Source organism: Centroberyx gerrardi, chromosome 20 (genome assembly GCF_048128805.1).
Source record: "Centroberyx gerrardi isolate f3 chromosome 20, fCenGer3.hap1.cur.20231027, whole genome shotgun sequence".
NCBI classification, from domain to species: domain Eukaryota; kingdom Metazoa; phylum Chordata; class Actinopteri; order Beryciformes; family Berycidae; genus Centroberyx; species Centroberyx gerrardi.
Genome location: NC_136016.1, coordinates 9,004,541 through 9,021,707, shown reverse-complemented (window position 1 = coordinate 9,021,707; position 17,167 = coordinate 9,004,541). Strand labels below are relative to the sequence as shown.

At 45.4% G+C, this 17,167-nt stretch overlaps 1 protein-coding gene across 8 annotated transcripts in view; it reads right to left on the bottom strand.

Moving 5' to 3' along the window:
- The window catches only part of nrxn1a (neurexin 1a), a 48,671-nt gene that overhangs the window by 17,685 nt on the left and 13,819 nt on the right, over window positions 1-17,167 (bottom strand). For 5 of the 8 annotated variants that reach the window (XM_071907937.2, XM_071907938.2, XM_071907933.2 and 2 more), the window contains 9 exons: window positions 13,548-13,849; window positions 12,573-12,596; window positions 10,341-10,502; window positions 8,194-8,265; window positions 7,601-7,825; window positions 6,732-6,879; window positions 5,775-5,905; window positions 4,312-4,564; window positions 931-1,134 (listed from right to left, as the gene is read on the bottom strand). In XM_071907937.2, the coding sequence (XP_071764038.1) occupies window positions 931-1,134; window positions 4,312-4,564; window positions 5,775-5,905; window positions 6,732-6,879; window positions 7,601-7,825; window positions 8,194-8,265; window positions 10,341-10,502; window positions 12,573-12,596; window positions 13,548-13,849 (1,521 nt within the window). Of the gene's footprint in view, window positions 1-787; window positions 802-930; window positions 1,135-4,311; window positions 4,565-5,774; window positions 5,906-6,731; window positions 6,880-7,600; window positions 7,826-8,193; window positions 8,266-10,340; window positions 10,503-12,551; window positions 12,597-13,547; window positions 13,850-14,305; window positions 14,318-17,167 lie in introns of all 8 variants that reach the window. The other 3 variants (XM_071907936.2, XM_071907935.2, XM_078290872.1) reach the window with 3 other exon arrangements.

Here is a 17,167-nt window from a genome sequence, read left to right as displayed (position 1 = left end):
ATCAAAAGCATCAGGAGTCTGAGATGGGTATGTGTGTCAGTCTGTCTGATGACATCTAACACATCCCATAATTTAGTCGCCCATGCAGAGCACCAAACTCCGCAAAGGGAGGCTCACGGTAGGCCAGGGGGTCAGAAGATTCAGCCCCTTTTTTACCCATGATGCCTTGGTGTGTCGTGTGGCGTCAACCACAGTAAAGACGCGGCTGCAAACAACCAGAGACCAACACATGCACCCCTCTGTGAGTCTGTGTGTGTGTGTGTGTTTGTGTGAGAGAGTATGCTTGTGAAAGTACATGTGTGATTGTAATAGACCGAGGTTGGAAATGTGTGCAGGAGTTGAAATAAGAAAGATAAATGTAAGAGAACGAGAGAGATGTGTGTGTTTTTCATACTGTCTGTGGCGTGTTTGTGTGTGTATGTGTGTATATGTCTGTGTGTGTGTGTGTGTGTGTGTGTAGTGTCTGTGTGGGTGTTGAAGGCATTAGGGATGCACAGGTCATCTGGGAGTGAGCAGAGAATGCAGCCTGAGGCTTGACCCTCTGTTCAACACAAAAACAGACAGCAATAATATTTATTTGTGTGTGTGTGTGTGTGTGTGTGTGTGTATGTGTTTTTGGTTGGAATATAAGCTATAATTACATTATCCTGTCAGTCTCAATGCTAAAAGTGCCTTTCTTTCAATGCTGGTGAAACAAATATATTGAATATAACCAGTCCAGGAAAATGTCCATTATCTATGCTGGAGTCTCAGTTTATTTTCTAGGGATAATATATTATTAATCAACATTTAATGACGTTTCTGTAACTGAGCCAGAATTAGCCAAGAGGCCAGTTTCAGCTGTAGTCCCCTGACAGGTAATTAAACTATGTTTGAGAATGTACGTGGGTGTTCGTGTTCAAGTTCGTGTGAGTGTGTGCATGTGTGTACCTAGGTTGACAGTGAGTCGGACGCGGCCCCCGTCCAGCTCCAGACGAAGGGTGTCTGCGGAGTTACGAGATGTGGTTGCCATGAGAACGCCGTAGGCCCGCTGGGAGCGGAACCGTAGCGACACGTCCTCCGCCTCGGTGTGCATCGCCACGGGCAACTGCACCTTCATAAACTTACTGCCGTCGTACGACAGAATCGTAGCATCTATACGAGAGAGAGAGAGAGAGAGAGAGAGAGATGGTTGAGACAGATGCAAAGACAGGCAGAGAGAAAGAGACACGGATGATAGTGAGGGAGAGTGGGGTGGGTAGAAAGAGATACACAGCGACAGAAATAGATAGAAAAGATGATTGACAGGGAGAAAAGAGAGGGGGTGGGAGGAGACGAAGGCAAATTTGACGTTGAGTGAATCGAATTTAAACATGACAAAGTGCGGCGCAGAGTGGCTACACTCCCTTGTTCCCCGCCACATAATGTTGAGTCTCAAACCCTGCATCCAATTCCTACTAAATTACCCCATCTCTTTTTCCCTCATTCATCACTCCCTCTGTCTTACAAAAGAATATGTAAAAATACTCGCGGCTGGTTGGCTGGCCCCACTATCTGGTTAAATCAGCATGCACGGCGGTGAGTGTGTTAGCCACTGTCGCTGACATCCCAGACCCTGGAGTCATAATGTAACAAGCTCAGGTGATCCCACTTTAATGTCTTTTGCATACTCATTTGCATATTCATAATCTTCTCTCCCCGCTACCTGCTGGGGCCAATCCCCGACCACTAAACTGTTTACCTCCAAGGACCCTGTTTTTTATTGGCCAATTACATACACAGCTAAACACACTCTCCCTGTCTCTGCGTCTCTATCTCTCCCTCCCTCCCCCCCTTCTATCGCCCTCTCTCTCTATCCCTCCTTCGCTCTCTCTCTCTCTCTCTCTCTCTCTCCCTCTCGCTTGCTCGCTCTCCCTGTTTCCGTGGGAGACGGTTGGAGCCGAGGCGAAAACAAGAGAACAGGAAGAGAGGGAGGCCTCATGAATACTGATGAGCTGAGAGAGAGAGAGATAGTGTGTGTGTGTGTGTGTGTGTGTGTGTGTGCGTGCGTGCATGTCAGAATAAGTGAGTGAATTTAAGTGTGAACAGAAGAGGGTTCAGTAAAGTGAGAGCGAGGGGAGGGAGAAAATAGGGACCGAGGGAGATAGACAGAGAGAGAGAGAGGGGAAGGGTAACAGAGAGAGCAGAGGAAGAGAGAGAAAGAGAAAGAGAGGAAGAGCGTGAGAGAGAGAGAGAGAGAGAGAGAGAGAGAGAGAGAGAGAGAGAGAGGGAAGAGAAGAGGGAGAAAAGCTCTTGGCTAAAATGCAAATGAATCCTCATTAACTTGAGGAAAAAGGAGGTGGTTGGCCTGTTATATCACAGATAACATAACTAACAGCCACACATACACATACACCCACCCACGCACACTCACACACACACTCACACACACGTGCACACATCTCTGATAAGGGAGACAGCTGACTAAATTTTCTTCGCCATAGCACCTGACTCACTACCAGGCAAACAGAGGGAGGAGGGTCAGAGAGAAGGAAAGCGGGAGAGCAAGGAGGAAAAAAAAAAAAAAACAGCGTGAATAGCAGCGAAGGAATGGGAGATAGGTGGAGAGAGCTGGATGTGTTAAGAAATGTGCAAACGTGCCCTTGGAAATGTGTCTGTGACTGCTCTTTATGGAATAAAAACCCATCTTGGAGCCAGAGCGTGGTCAGCCATCTTTGTTCATTAAAGAAGATACAGGGGGAACAAAGGAGAGGGAGGATGAGGAAGAAAAAAAAGGGAGGGAGAAACCGCAGGTAGAAGGCGTAAACATGGCCAATCACTCTCTCCATCTGCTTCTCCATCTGTGCTTCCTTTAATCCACTGAACCACCAGTTAGTGACCCCTCGATGCACACAGAGAGAGCGATGAAGAGAAGGAGAGAGAGATATAGAGAGGAAGACAAACACAGAGAGAGAGAGAGAAGCAGAGAGCGAGAGAGAGAGAGAGAGAGAGAGAGAGAGAGAGAGAGAGAGAGAGGGAGGCAGGGATGGAGTGCATCCCTATGACAAACATACACTGCGGATGCCTGTCCTCTCGCTGTCTGAAAGAAAACATTTTCATATCCACACCTTTCAGACTGTGTGTGTGTGTGTGTGTGTGCATGTGTATCTCCCGTTAGATGATAGTACAATCATCACTTGAGACGCGTCAGCCGCTGTGGCACAAACAACATCTCTTCTCTTCTCCTTGTCTGACTCCATCTCGCTTCTTTTAACAGTGCAGTATCAGTTTCTCCACCAATCTTTCCTACTTTCCATTTCTTCCTCGGTCTGAATTCATACCTTTTCTCCCAACCCTGCCTTTCTCTCTCTCTCGCTCTCTCTCTGTCAGCCCTTCCACTCCCATCTCCCATTCCTCCTCATCTCCTCACCTGCTGTCATATGGCGGTTCCAGCCTAGTGGTTCCACCCTCCTCTGTCACAGCCTCCTGCTCCCACCTTTCTCCACGCTTCCTCTCCCATTGATTCCCAATTTCTGCATCAATAGCAGTCCTATACTCCTGTCCGCAGCTCTGCTTCTTCCCACCTCCCCTCTGTCACCTCTGTCACCTCTGTCGCTCCTCCTCTCTCCCTGCCTCCATCTCCCTTCCCTCGCTTTCAGAAAATAAGGAGACATGCAGACAGTTACAAAAGATGCACTGTTTTTTTTTCAGGGGGGGAGGGGGAATTTCATTTTCTTCTCCTCTCCTCTTTACTCTGTCTCCCACCTCCCCATCGTTAGTTTCCTCTCCTCCTACCTCCTGTCCTCTTTTCATTCTCACCTTCCCATTCACCTCCATCCCCAGGGATATAGAGAGTAAACCCACCTAAACTCACTTTACCCACCTTTTTATTCGTGGAATACAGTGTACACACCGTTTTAGTCTGACAGGAAAATTTATAGTGTACATCATAGTAAATACTATGGGGTCTTTCAAGGGGAAAAAAAAAAAAGATTTTTATTGCCCCATTGCACAAAATGACCAGATCATCACCATATCTTTAGGGGGCTGATAGGGTCCCGTCTGTTTCGGACCCCCACCACTTGCATTTTCAACTGCTCAGTGTTCTCAAGCCAAAAGGCAAATGACAAAGCAGTATTTTGCATTATGATATATTACTTTTTCACGAGACGTTGCTGTTGGATCTCTACTGTAATTAGCCAGCTTACTCGTCTCTACCGTGAAAATGCGACTTTATTTTTTATGTCAATTACAGGCTACCACAACACCCCCCCACCCCCAGCTCCCCCCGCCCCCCCATTTTCCTCCTCCTCCTCCTCTCTGACCTCCGGTCCTGTGTTTTTCCATTCTCACCTCTCTCACAGGAGCGTCCCAGGTAACCCGTCCCGGAGCAGTCGCAGACGTAGCGATTCCAGCCCTCCCTGCAGGTGCCGCTGTGCTGGCAGGGGTTGGACAGGCACTGTTTGGGCGCCTCCCTGGAGCACGACGGCTTCACCCCCACCGCCCGCTGGGCCTCGGCCAGCCGACGGATGTCCTTGCTCTGGCCGTCCACAAACAGGTCTCTGACGCAGCCCACGTAGCCGTAGTTCAACAGAGCTGTCCACACCTGAGGAGGGGTTACCAGCAGTTTCACTACATGCACAGTAATTCAACAAGTAGTTTATTTACATTTTGCAGTACCGTAAGTAAAGAAAGTTAACATTCCTTGCACTTCTCCTGTGACAAACCCAAATAGAGTTATTTATTTGCTGTTTACATCAGGACTCTAGCTTCTGGCAGGCAGCTGTCAGCGTGTGGGCGTTTTAAACACAATGAACATTCCTTGCACTTTATTTCAAACTGAACACAATTTTTTGCTAACATCCTAATCAGTGCTATTTTTGCAGTCGTGAGATTTGAATTATAAGACATTGCAGATGCAGAGGATTGTTTTGTACAAAATAGATCAAACTGCTTTGAGTAACTTTAGATAACAAAGTATATATTGCTCTTGAGGGTATCTTTACTGTTGTTCAACTTCTTCCAGTGTGAAGTAACTGGCAATTTAAAGTAGTATCAACACTGGGAAATACAATTACCAATACATTTACTCTCCTTAGTTTAGTTTAGTGATATACCATATAAGTGAAGTAGTAAAAAAAACCACAATGATAAAAAAGAAGACAAACAAATTACTAATTGGCTCAAATCAAACAAAAGAAACAAACAAAGAACAAAACCAACCAAAAACATCAAGATGACAAGAAAAGAAACAACTGAACTGAACAACATCTAAATGACAACAGAACACAACATAGTGCAAAACATAAAAATCTTGCAATTAGAAGGCAAATAAAATGTAATGTAATGTAATCTAACCCTAACCCTGATATGATATGATATGATATGATATAATATAATGATAATTATTGGTTATATAGATTTTAGATGTAGAATTTAAGGCTCTAATTTATGGGTTTCATTCCAAATCCGTTTAAAAAACCCAAATGATTACATCCTCTAACATGCAACTATTTTGTAAGTAAAGAGCAAGATTGCTAATAACATCAATAACATGCCTGCACGCTTTCACGCCAGCAATCTTTTAGTCATAGAAGGCATCACATTTTTTCAAATAGCCAATATGCGATTTTAGAGCAAAACCCATCAATTCAGAGAAAACACACATGTACACTTTCTATACTTTCCCACGATGACTTGAGACAGGAAGTTTTACCAAGCTTATTGAGCAAACTCATGATGATATATGTCATAGATAAAGACAGACACACAACAACAACACATATATGTGCACACATACATACACATACACACACCTCAGTAGGGAAGATGAGTCCGGCGCGGTCCTCAGGTAGTCCTCCGAGGTACAGAGTGTCATCCAGGTCCAGGATCTCACTGTCTCCTGGAGCCGTGTACGCCGTTCGCACACTGTTCACTGAGATGGTTCCTGGATACACCACAACATGACATCAGTGCTTAACAACTTCAGCAATTATTATTACCTTCAACAACAACATCACCACCGTCATCGCAATAATCATTGTCATCATCATCACCATCATCACCACCACCATCATTGTTATCATAATCATTATAATCATCCTCATCCTCTTCCCCCTCCTCCTCACCATCATCATCATCATCATCATCATCATCATCATCATCGCCAGTCAGTGCAGGCTAGTTTAAAGGAGCTACATGTAACATAGATTGTATTAAACATTGTGTGCCACTGTGTCTGGTTTGCGGGAAATCTGCTATACTTTACTCCCTTTATGCCACAAAACAGGACGAAGGTGTTACAAATGGAGCTAAAGCTTTCAGAGTTTCTTGCAATGGCAGATGGTGGAATGAGTGAAAGGCCTATGAGATATCAAAGGCCATCACTTCCAACATGTTTATCCTCTTCAGTAAAGTGAAATAGAAAACAAATCTGATGCCATGGAAGGAGGACTGACAATATCACTAGCATGAGATAGAGGCTACCAATTGTCTTGAACACTGTCTCACTTTTTATGGTAATTATTATACCAACGTATCACATGAATTTGACAATGATATATTGATGTTTAAAAATGGTCCATGTAGCACCTTTAAAATTACACTCAATAGCTACAGTTTGAATTTAATAAAGATGGAAGGGAGATGACAGCTAAATGGCCTTGCTACTGCGCCCACAACCCTTAAGTACCATCTCTCCTACTCATTATCCTCCTCCGCCTCCTCCTCATCCGTCTGGGTGAGCATTGGAGGTGAGAGAGCTGTGAGTGTACCTGAGCGTCCGTCCCTCTGGAAGTCCACATGGTACCACTCCCCGTCGTTGACCTTCCTGTCGATGGCCTTGGTCTTGGTGGTTCCCGAGCCCATGTCCAGCAGCAAGTACAGGTGGCCGTCCAGCATCTCAATGGCGAAGAAATCCACCTGCAACTCCAACAAGACACAGAGTCAGTATCCCGCAGAAGATAGGGTTGTTGATAACTAGCAATAAAGAAAACCTTATCTTTACACTCGCAGCAAGATCCAGCTGTCAATAAAAATAACAATAACGATGACAACCAACAGTATAGTCTGCAAATTAAATACCCATATTCAATTTCACACAGCTGAATCACAGAAAACAACAACATAGAGACATGAGTTCAGTATCACAACATACACACTGTTTCCATCCAAGTGTGAAGTGAATTTTGAATGCTCTAAATGTTGCAAAAATCAAAATGCAAATTAGGTGCATTGCCATCAGTCAGTCTTTCAAGAATTGATTAGTATTGGACAAGTAATTATTGTTCTTTTGTGTCAGATAATGTCAGACATATTTCAAGCTGTCTGAAGACAAAAACAGAGAAATCCACTTGACAATAATCTAATGCACTAACTAATGACCATACAACCATGACAGGCGCCTTACACATGTGTTTCCATCGTTATTTATAGCATCACTTCTTTGACAAAAAAACTTGGCAACAAAACTCGGCATTTCTGTTTTCTACTTGAATACATCATGACTCATAAAAATACTTGGATGGAAACCTAGCTATTGTCTATGTTCAGTGTCTCAAATATTCAGCTGTTGTTCAAAGAGTGTCATGAATACACATTAGCCTATAATTTTTTAGAGGTGAGAATTTGTATTTATTTTCACCTTGACAGTAGGTGGTGTGCGGGGGTCCTTGCGTTGCTGCTGTCGAGGTTTGCCGTGGCTGAAGAGCATCAGTCCGTTGGGCTCCGTGGTCCTGAAGTCGAAGGAGATGGATCCCGCCTTCTTTGCCGTCCACTTGCTCAGTGCCACATAGGATTCTGGGGTGTCAAAGGTCACGGGGTCCAGGGTGGCCACGCTCTCACACTTAAAGGCCACCACGCCACTCACCTGGGACATGGGGAAGAAAAAAAACAGGTTTAGGGGTTCTAGCATTTGAAAAGACTGGCTTATTATACTTATGTCCAGTGAATGGGGAATGAAATCGTTCCTGCAGTGAACAAGACCTCTGTAATCTAGGACTGCGATAAAGCTTGTTGCTCTTACCGGTGAACTGACTGAAAGTCAATAGCTTTTGGCTACCTTTCAAAAATATAATCCTATTTACTGTGCGTTGATTTTCTTAAGAATCCCTACGGTACAAGTCTCATGGGACCTGACAGGAGGTTGTGATACAATAAGATGCCAGTAGATAAGGGGATAATGTGTTGTCTGATTCAAGTTGTATAACGCTGATGAAAATGCATCCCAGCTCTTACCTTCATCTTTGGGTCTCCCTGCTTGGCCAGTCGAGACAGCTCCAACCGTACATCATTGTTCTTGTACACCACCTTCAGGGCCAAGGAATTGGGGCCGGGGAAAGAGAGAAGCATGAATTCATCTCTGTTGTCAATAAAAAGTAGCTTTTTCTTCATTGTTGGTCAATAGATGTACCCTTTCCTTAGTTTCCTTTCAAAGACTTCCCGGACTGGTACGGAGTTGGACTATTGTGGGACAAAATCATTAGGATGCTGGCCGCAGCACTGTTTTTATACAAGAGATTTTTCTTCATTCAACCATCTGTTCTCCACGCTAGGCACTTGTTTTTTCCATAGGTATGGTTCGAGTAAACAGATAAAGAAAAAGGAACCCTTTGAATTAACCTTTTCAAAAGTTACAATAGAAGAGGATGATAAAGAGATCAGGCGGGACAAGCCACTTCAAATATGACCAGAAATCCATTCATCTATCCAAGACACTTATTATTTTTTTTTAGTTCAAGTGTTCTGGCATTTTGATATGAGAGTGACTACCCAAAGACCAGCTAGCCACTCAAGCCCTGTCTCTTGATAACTCACATTTGTCCCTGCCACTTGCCCGATTGCTTTTACTCTTTTTCTTTTTTTTCCCTTTTCTCCTTCTCTCCCTCTCCTTTCCCTGACACAGTCCTCTCTCTCTCTGACCGAGCAGAGTGTGTGTGGAGAGTGTGCTTGTGCCGAGCATTTTGATGTTGAGAGAAAAGAGCACACACAGGCTCTGCTTTATTACGACAGACCTCTTTCTATGACCCGTGCACAACTCGGCAACACACACACGTCTCAAACTCTCCTGCATTTGCTTTTTACCTCCATTTTTTTTTATTCTGTGAGTGCATGCGTGTGTTTTCGTGTCTGTGGGAAAGGTAACGTGGGTGATTCTTGAATATTCATGTACTGTAAGTGTGTGTAAATGTGTTAGTGTATGTGTGTGCGTGTGTGTAGGAGTGTGCCCGCGCGCATCAAATGCATGTTATTGTTAAAGCCGTGATTGCTCATGCGCGTGATTCGCTGCATACATCTTAATTTGCTCACACGGATTATCATATCATCGTATTAAATATGTAAATGTGCCAGTGGAGGGTTCACTTTGACAGCGGCAGCCTCGTTTAAACACCATCAGTCTTAATGAAGCAACACAGAGCGCATTCACCACTGATACAGATAGCTCTCTGTTTGGCACATCATCTGTCGGCTTGTTTGGTTGTTTGTTTATGCCTCTGTGTGTGTCTGTGTGAATGAAAGAGAGACAGAGACAGGGTGTGTATATTATGGGTGTGAGGGTATATTTGGGAGTTTCTTTGTGTTTCTTTGTGTCAATAGCTGTGCACGCACGTGTGCGAGTGCATGTGTGTTTGACTGTGTTTGTTTTTGTCTCAATCTGTGTGTGTTTACTGTATGTGTGTGTATTAGCGAGTATTTCTGTGCATGTGTATTTGTCTGTGTGTGTGTACATGTGCATGTATACGTCAAGATTGTGTGTATGTGTACACGCACATGTATGCGTATTAGTATGTATTAGTGTGTGTTTGTTTTTGTATCAATATGTGTGTGCTTCTGTCTTCGTGGGAATGTGTGTGTGTGTGTGTGTGTGAGGTGTGTGTGTGTGGGTGTGTGTGTGTGTGTGTGTGAGGGTGTGTGTGTGTGCGTGTGTGTTTGTTGTTGCAGTGTTGTGGCCCATTTCAAGCAGAGCGGATGGATGGAGCGTCTCCGTGGCGTAGCTAATTAGCATGTTAGTGCTTAGCACTGCGTCTACTCCCTCAACGACACTCATCACTGATTCTCTCTGATGCTGGGGAGGGTGTGTGTCGGGGACTGTTTGTGTGAGTCTGCCAAATGGAAGCATTGCTGTGCGTGTGCTTTATAAGATAATGTGTGTGCATAACGTTTGTGTGTGCGTGACAGAGAGGGAGAAATAGAGTGAGAGAGGGAGAGAGAAAAGACAGCAAAAAAGAGAGAAAGCAAAAGCAAAAGAGAAAGCATAGTGTTTATTTAAGCCTCAGAGTGTACAGATATCCCTGCGGCATGAGTATACGAACACTTCAAATGTGTTTTTTGTGTATGTGTATGTGTGTGTGTGCGTGCGTATGTGCATCATGCATGCATCCCACCTCTTTGAGACAGCCCATGAAGTTATTGCTGACTGGAGAGCCAGGCAGGTCGGCGGTGCTGGGGCTCCCTCCCACGTAGAAGAAGTCATCGGAGCCCAGCATGGTGTAGTCCTCCTGGGTGTAGCCTGTGGTAGTCAGGATGCCGTCCACAGAGATGGTCACCTACACAACAAAGCACAGGGAAAGGACACGCTATATACTCACACCAAAGGCAGCGCTAAGCGCTAGCTAGGCGCTGACCAGCCGAATTAACCCCCATTACTCTGGCAGCCACTGTGTGTGCGTTCTGGTGGGGAGATGGCCTGATCGGGTTTGGGAATTGGTCAGTTGTGCTGTAGGGAATTTGATTTGGTGTGGTTGGATTAGTGCTAACTGTGCGGTTTAATTGAGTAGTGCTGCCTCTAGCCTTTGCTGCTACCACTGGCATTAAAAAGAAAGCTATATAGTGTTAAATGCCAGCTGCCAGATTTAGCTCTGCCTTAGCCTGCCCACAGTTAGTAATAGTGCTACACTCTGTAGCACCATCTACCACTTGTACACTTGAACTGGAATCAGACAATATGGTCTGCTTGCTTTGGCCTGTCTGGCAATGGTGAGCCTATTGTACAGCAAGACCACTCAAGTCTGTGTGTGATGGATAACCATTTACTGCTGGCCAAATCTTATCTTCAATCCCAGCTCTGGTGGACTGTTAAGTGTTCGCACCAAGTCCGCTACTTCAAAGCCAGCTGATTATTTTCTCACTGCACATGATAGTGCTGGCCTTACAGAACAGCGCAAGCCAGCCCAATGTGGGCAGGGTTGCACTGACAGGCTAGCCCTGTCTACTATGAGCACACTGATTTAATCTTTACATTTAAAGCTTTTCCTTCTTTTATCTTTGAGGCAGACTATAAGCTATTTTATCTTTGAGGCAGACTATAAGCTATTTGATTCACTTCACAATATTGGTACTAACTTGAACTTTACTTACTTCTCTTTGTCTAGAGTGACAGTGGTGCTGGTGGTCTTATTCAGCCAGCCCACTCAGTTATATAATAGTCTCTATAGAGGGCAGTTAGCTAGCATTGGTAGCCAACCCTGTCTCCTACAGGAATGTCACACTTAAATCACAGCTAGTGGTACAACAGTCTGACTGGACTGGCTAGAGAAATTGTACTGTATTTGGCTGCAATATGTGGCCATTTTAGACTGCCTGTAGTGGCTGTGAGCTCTCTGTTATCCCACTACAGGAAATTCCCTTTCACTGACGGTGGTTATCATTGCTAGGCAAACTTGCCCAGCCAGGCAGGTGTTAGTAATGCCTCCACAGGCTTGTTAGTATTGTACAATACAGTAGTTAGTTGTTAGTACTGGTTGCTAGTTAGTAGTTGTTAGTTGTTAGTAGTGGCACTGCTGGCAGCCGCAGTAGTGTTAATTGTCTCAGGCCAAGCTGTGTTGGGTTACTGAATGGTGTCAAGGTTAGGGTTAATGATTTCAATGCTGTTAGTAGTTGTGATGATGCTGGTGTGTTTGGTATTAGGTGAGTTGTGATGATGGTGTTAGTTAGTTTGAGGTCTGGGGCTTGTTAGATCAGCGAGTCTGAATGAGGTGACACAGACAAACACACACATATTGATGTACACACACGCACACGCACAGGTGTTAGATGGATTAGCATTACAGCTCATTCCACACACACACACATAAATATAAAAACATGCAGCCTGTTCCTCTCTCTGCATGCAACCACTGGCATAGAGGAGACAGTATTTAAAAAAACAACAACATCAACAGAGGACAGGATGAAACTTGGCTCAGAGGCATTATGGAAAACATGCAGTGGCAGAGTGGAGGACGAGAGATCAAAAAATAAAAGGAAAAAAAGAGGGGAAGGGGGAACCTCTCTATCCATTTAACGGACCAGTCAGAGAGGGGAAGGGTTTCTGGGTCACGCCATGCAGGGAGGGGGGCTCGCCAATTGCGTGCAGGTGAGGGATGAGCCAATCAGTACACGCCTACATGTCAATCACAGAGTGATGGGGTGAACGGCAAAAAAACGGGGGTTAAAGAAAAAAAGTGGTTGGCAAGGAGGAGGGGCGGGGGCTTTTTAAGCGTAAAAGATTACCAACCGCATTTATCCTTTTTTTGGTTTAGTTTTGATGTCTATGGCTCAAAAGGAAATAGACACGGGGCAAACCCAAACTAAGAAACAATTAGAATGATATCTACCGAACAATGGAGTTTGTTTACCATAGCGTGTCCAATGCCTGAGTGCTTTGTAGGAGAGGGGGAGAAAGGAAAGCAAAAAACTGTGAACAGAACAACTTCGGGAACAAAAAAAGAAAAGGTAGAAGGCCTCTGGCGAGGTTAGTAGGTTGGTTGGAGTGGTTTCGCTAGGAGAAGGGCACAGGTTAGGTTAGTAGAATGAATCATTCCATGGATGGTGGTTAGTTTCACTAGCAGGTTAGTAAAGTTAGTAGTCAAGTTAGTAGTACAGACAGGCAAACAGGAGAGGCAGAGCACAGGTGGGCTACAAGCACCTGAGTGCTTGAGACCCTCAATGTTCTCTCTTTCTCTTTCTCTCTCTCTCTCTCTCTCACTGTTACACACACACACACACACACACACGCACACACACACACACACGCACACGCACACGCACACGCACACGCACACGCACACGCACACGCACACAAACACACACAATTGGAGAAGCACTCACCTAAAGCTGAAAGCAGTGCTGGTCTGGTGGTTAACCCACTGTAAACTAAGACCTGAACCTCAGATATTTTCTTCCCACCACAACCTCATTGCAGTTAGACAACAGACCACTGTCTGTAGGCTCTGGAGTGATTAATTCATTACTAGCCAACTAAAGTCTTTTCTACTGTCTGGCTCCCTTCAAACAACTACAATAGCCACTGTGGTTCACCATTGACTGTCTCACACGCTGTCTCAAATATACAATCAAACCATTTAACGGGCAATTTAAATCCATCCACTCTTCCATCCATCTATCCACCGATCATTTCATCTTTTTGTCCCTCCCTAAGTCCATTCCCATCTATCTTCTACAAGGCTTATCAATATCATTCTAGCTCATCTACATCCTCTATCTTAGCTCCGCTCCTCTCCTCTCCTCTCCTCTCCTCTCCTCTCCTCTACCATCTCTCTCTCTCTACTCTGCTACGTCTCTCCCTCTTCCACCTCTTGTTGTCTGGTTACCTGTCTCAGGTTGCGGGTGACCTTGACGTCGTGCCAGGCGTTGTCATTGAACTTGCCGTTGACGGGCTCCACCAGGGCCTCAAAGGCCCCGGAGCCCAGGTTGATGACGAGCGACACAGCACCGTTCTTCAGCGCTAAGTTGACGTAGTCGGCTGACTTGCCCGTGTGCAGCATCAGGCCGTTGCGCTGCAGCGTCTTGAAGGAGAGCGTGATTTCGTCGCTGCTGGACTGGATGGGGCTGGGCGACAGGTCATAGCAGAAGTACTCAGAGCCCTTGAACGTGGCCACGTACTCCTCGCGAGCTGAGGGGATGGGAGAGGTGGAGTAGGAGGGAATGGGGGAGGAAAAAAGTAGAGTAGAGCCATTACATTCTTGTTTTACGTTATTGCAACGATTAGTACAGTATCCAAGCTATGCTGCTTCATCCCACACTGCTCTTCCCAATATGCTGAAAGATGATAAAATGGTGGATGTTCATCAGAGCCAGCCGAGTAAAACAAAGCTCAGCTGGGCCTGGTTAAATTTGATTTGGATATGCAGTACAAAACATATTGTGTAAGATGCTGAAAATGTTGTTATTGTCAAGCAAAGCCACACTGATGCCAGCACTTGGAAGAAACATTTCCTTCCATACCTCTAATCGTACCATGGAGTGGTGTATAAACAAGCTTTGATCACTCATGTGGGTTGGAGATTAAACGGTGTGGATGTGAGAGAGGCAGTCGTGAATCTGTAGCATTCCAAACTCGTTATGAAACCTGCCATCCTCCCTTTTGAGAGAAAAGCTGTGTTGGCAATCTGAAGTGATGTGCTCTTGTTTGACAACATGGCTCATTTTGTGACGTTCTTCAAACGCCACAGTGTGTGTGTCTGCTCTGTGTGAGTATGACAGCGATAGAAGGTTAGAAAGTTTTCGGGATGATTTACGCGAGGAAGGCAAAAACTGATGATGAGGATGGAGAGCAACAGCCTATAAGCATCATGCCAGCCACAGCAGGCAGGATTGACCAATTAGAATTCAGAATAGCAGGCAGAGAGCCAATAGCAACTTACCGTGCGCACCCTTAGTGACCCCCAAGGACACCAGACCAAGGTTTTGCAATCCATCATCCTTAAGCTCACACACTCTTATCTGCACTCACACACTTACATACACAAGTGCACTGCCACATACGCAAGCAAGCAAAGAAACAATCACGCACACCTACACACACATCTGCGCGCACAAAATGATCATACTATTGTGCTGGCATACACAAGCAGGGGCGACATTATCTGTCTCCTTCACACCCATCCCCCCCTAAGCGTCATCCTTCCCCCGCTCCCTCTCTATCACTCTCCTCACCACCATCCCTCTATCTCTCACACCTCCCTCCTGCTCCCCCCCGCCACTCCTCTCCACACATCTTGTTGGCCTCCTTTTCTCTGATTGCTCGTGTAGCCTTCTGTACGGAGCCTCTGGCGTAGCCACCATCTTCTAGTTCACGCTAATGAGGAGAACAGAGGGGAATTTAACACACTAGGTCAGGCTGGAGCAAGACAGAGACTTGGTAAGGAACCACTGGAGAGGAGGGGAAAAAAGACTGCCACGTAATGAATAGACTGAAGTATAATAGGTTATTAAGGTAGTAAGAGGCAGAGAGAAGACTGTTGAAACGGAATCGGCCGCACTTGAGTGAATATAACACAGGGAGAATAATGAGGAGGAAAAAATGAGAATGTATCACAATTCAAAGAGCCGTCGTGCTAAATTGTCTTTCTTTGCCTGTGTTGCTTGAAAGACCCAAAGTGTGAATGCCAATATGTAGGCAAGTGAGAAACAACACGTTGTTTGCCAGCATGTGTGTGAGTTCCCCCTAGTGTGTGATTCCTTCCCTCCCAGCATGTTAATTAAGTGTGTGTGTGCATGCTCAAAAGATGTGTGCAACTTTGCGCATGGTCCCCTTCTGTATGTGTGTGTGTGTGTGTGTGTGCTTGCGTGAGTATATGAGTTTGTGCTTTTTATGTGTGTGCGTGAAATGTGTGCGGGGGTGTGGGTGGGTGCTGGTCTCTGTAAATATTGGTGTATTGCTGTCAGAAAAGCTATTACCAACTCAGGGCCTCAGGCTAGTCTTTACTGAGAGGAGCGAGAGCGAGGGGGAGGAGGGAGACACACACACACACACACACACTGGAACGGCCACAAACGCTAAAACAATCACACACACACACACTCTCGCACAGCTGAAACAGCCGTACAGCTAACACCACCACACGCACACACACACACACAAATACGCACTGACACACACAAGCAGACGTGCAGACAAATGTAGATGAGGTGGCAGAGTGAGGGGGGAGCCAAGTTGTTCACAATGAGAACACACGCAGCCGTCCAGCGGCATTCTAGCGGTAATTTACAGAGGTGCCATTAGGTTTCAGTGTGGCGCTCCGCCATTCTGTTGCTAATTTACAGACATGTCATTAGACCAGACAGGAGCACATAAAGCATCTCTGCATCGATCTGGAGGCTCTGGCCCGCAAACACTCACTCCTTGTTCTATTACATCACACACACACACGCACAGGCGCGCACACACACACACACATCAGGCAGGAAAATGCATATTGGGTCACACAAACACACAGACGGACATACACATGTGTCATGTATGCATGTACGCCTACCTGCATTCAAGTGCGCTCACTTATAGACACACAAAAACACCACACACACACACACACACACACATACACTCTCAAGTGGGCAGGGTGGAGTGGATCTGTTGTAGCTCAGATTAATGGAGTGAGTCAGTATTAGCTCAGAGTAAACAGTGAGACAGACACTGACATACACACCACATGTCACATTCCATCCTGTGGAGAGCTCTGTCGATCAAAGCGAGGCAAGAAACAGAGAAAGAGCTGGAGAGAAAAAGGATACAGTGAAAGAGGGAGGAAAACTGAACGAATAGAATCAAATGAGAGAGGAGGGAAGGAAAGGAAAGGAAAGGAAAGGGAAGGAAAGGAAAGGAAAGGAAAGGAAAGGAAAGTAAAGGAAGGGAAAGGAAAGGAAAAAAAAGGACAGCAGGAAGGTAGGAAATACTGGACGCGAGAAACGATGCATGGAACTAAGAAAGGACAGAAGGAAGGGACGAATGAGGAAGGAAAAAAATGTGAAGACTCTGAGCGATTGGCATGAGACCTTGAAGGCCATGAATAAGGCAGGCTATGTGGAAGGGGGAAGAGAGAGAGATAGAGAGAGAGAATAACTGCTCTGATGGTTGCTACTGCTGGGACCAGCTGCAACTGTACCACCAATGATCAAACACACATCACTTCAATTTCTCTGTGTGTTTGTGTGTGCTAAAGAGTGTGTATGTGTGTCTCACACGGCTTTGTCTCTTCTCATGGGTCTTCTCCTCAACCTTTCACACACTAATTTGTCATTTCCATGGCAACCCTGTGTTACAGGGGCTACAGATATGAATATGTTTGTGTATATGTGTGTGTGTGTGTATGTCAGAGAAAGAGAGAGAGAGAGCAAGAGAGATGGAGTGAGAGGGCGAGAGAGAGAGAGTGATTGAGTGAACAGTACATTATCATGGACAGCTGTACTGAATCAAAATGGCGGATGGAGG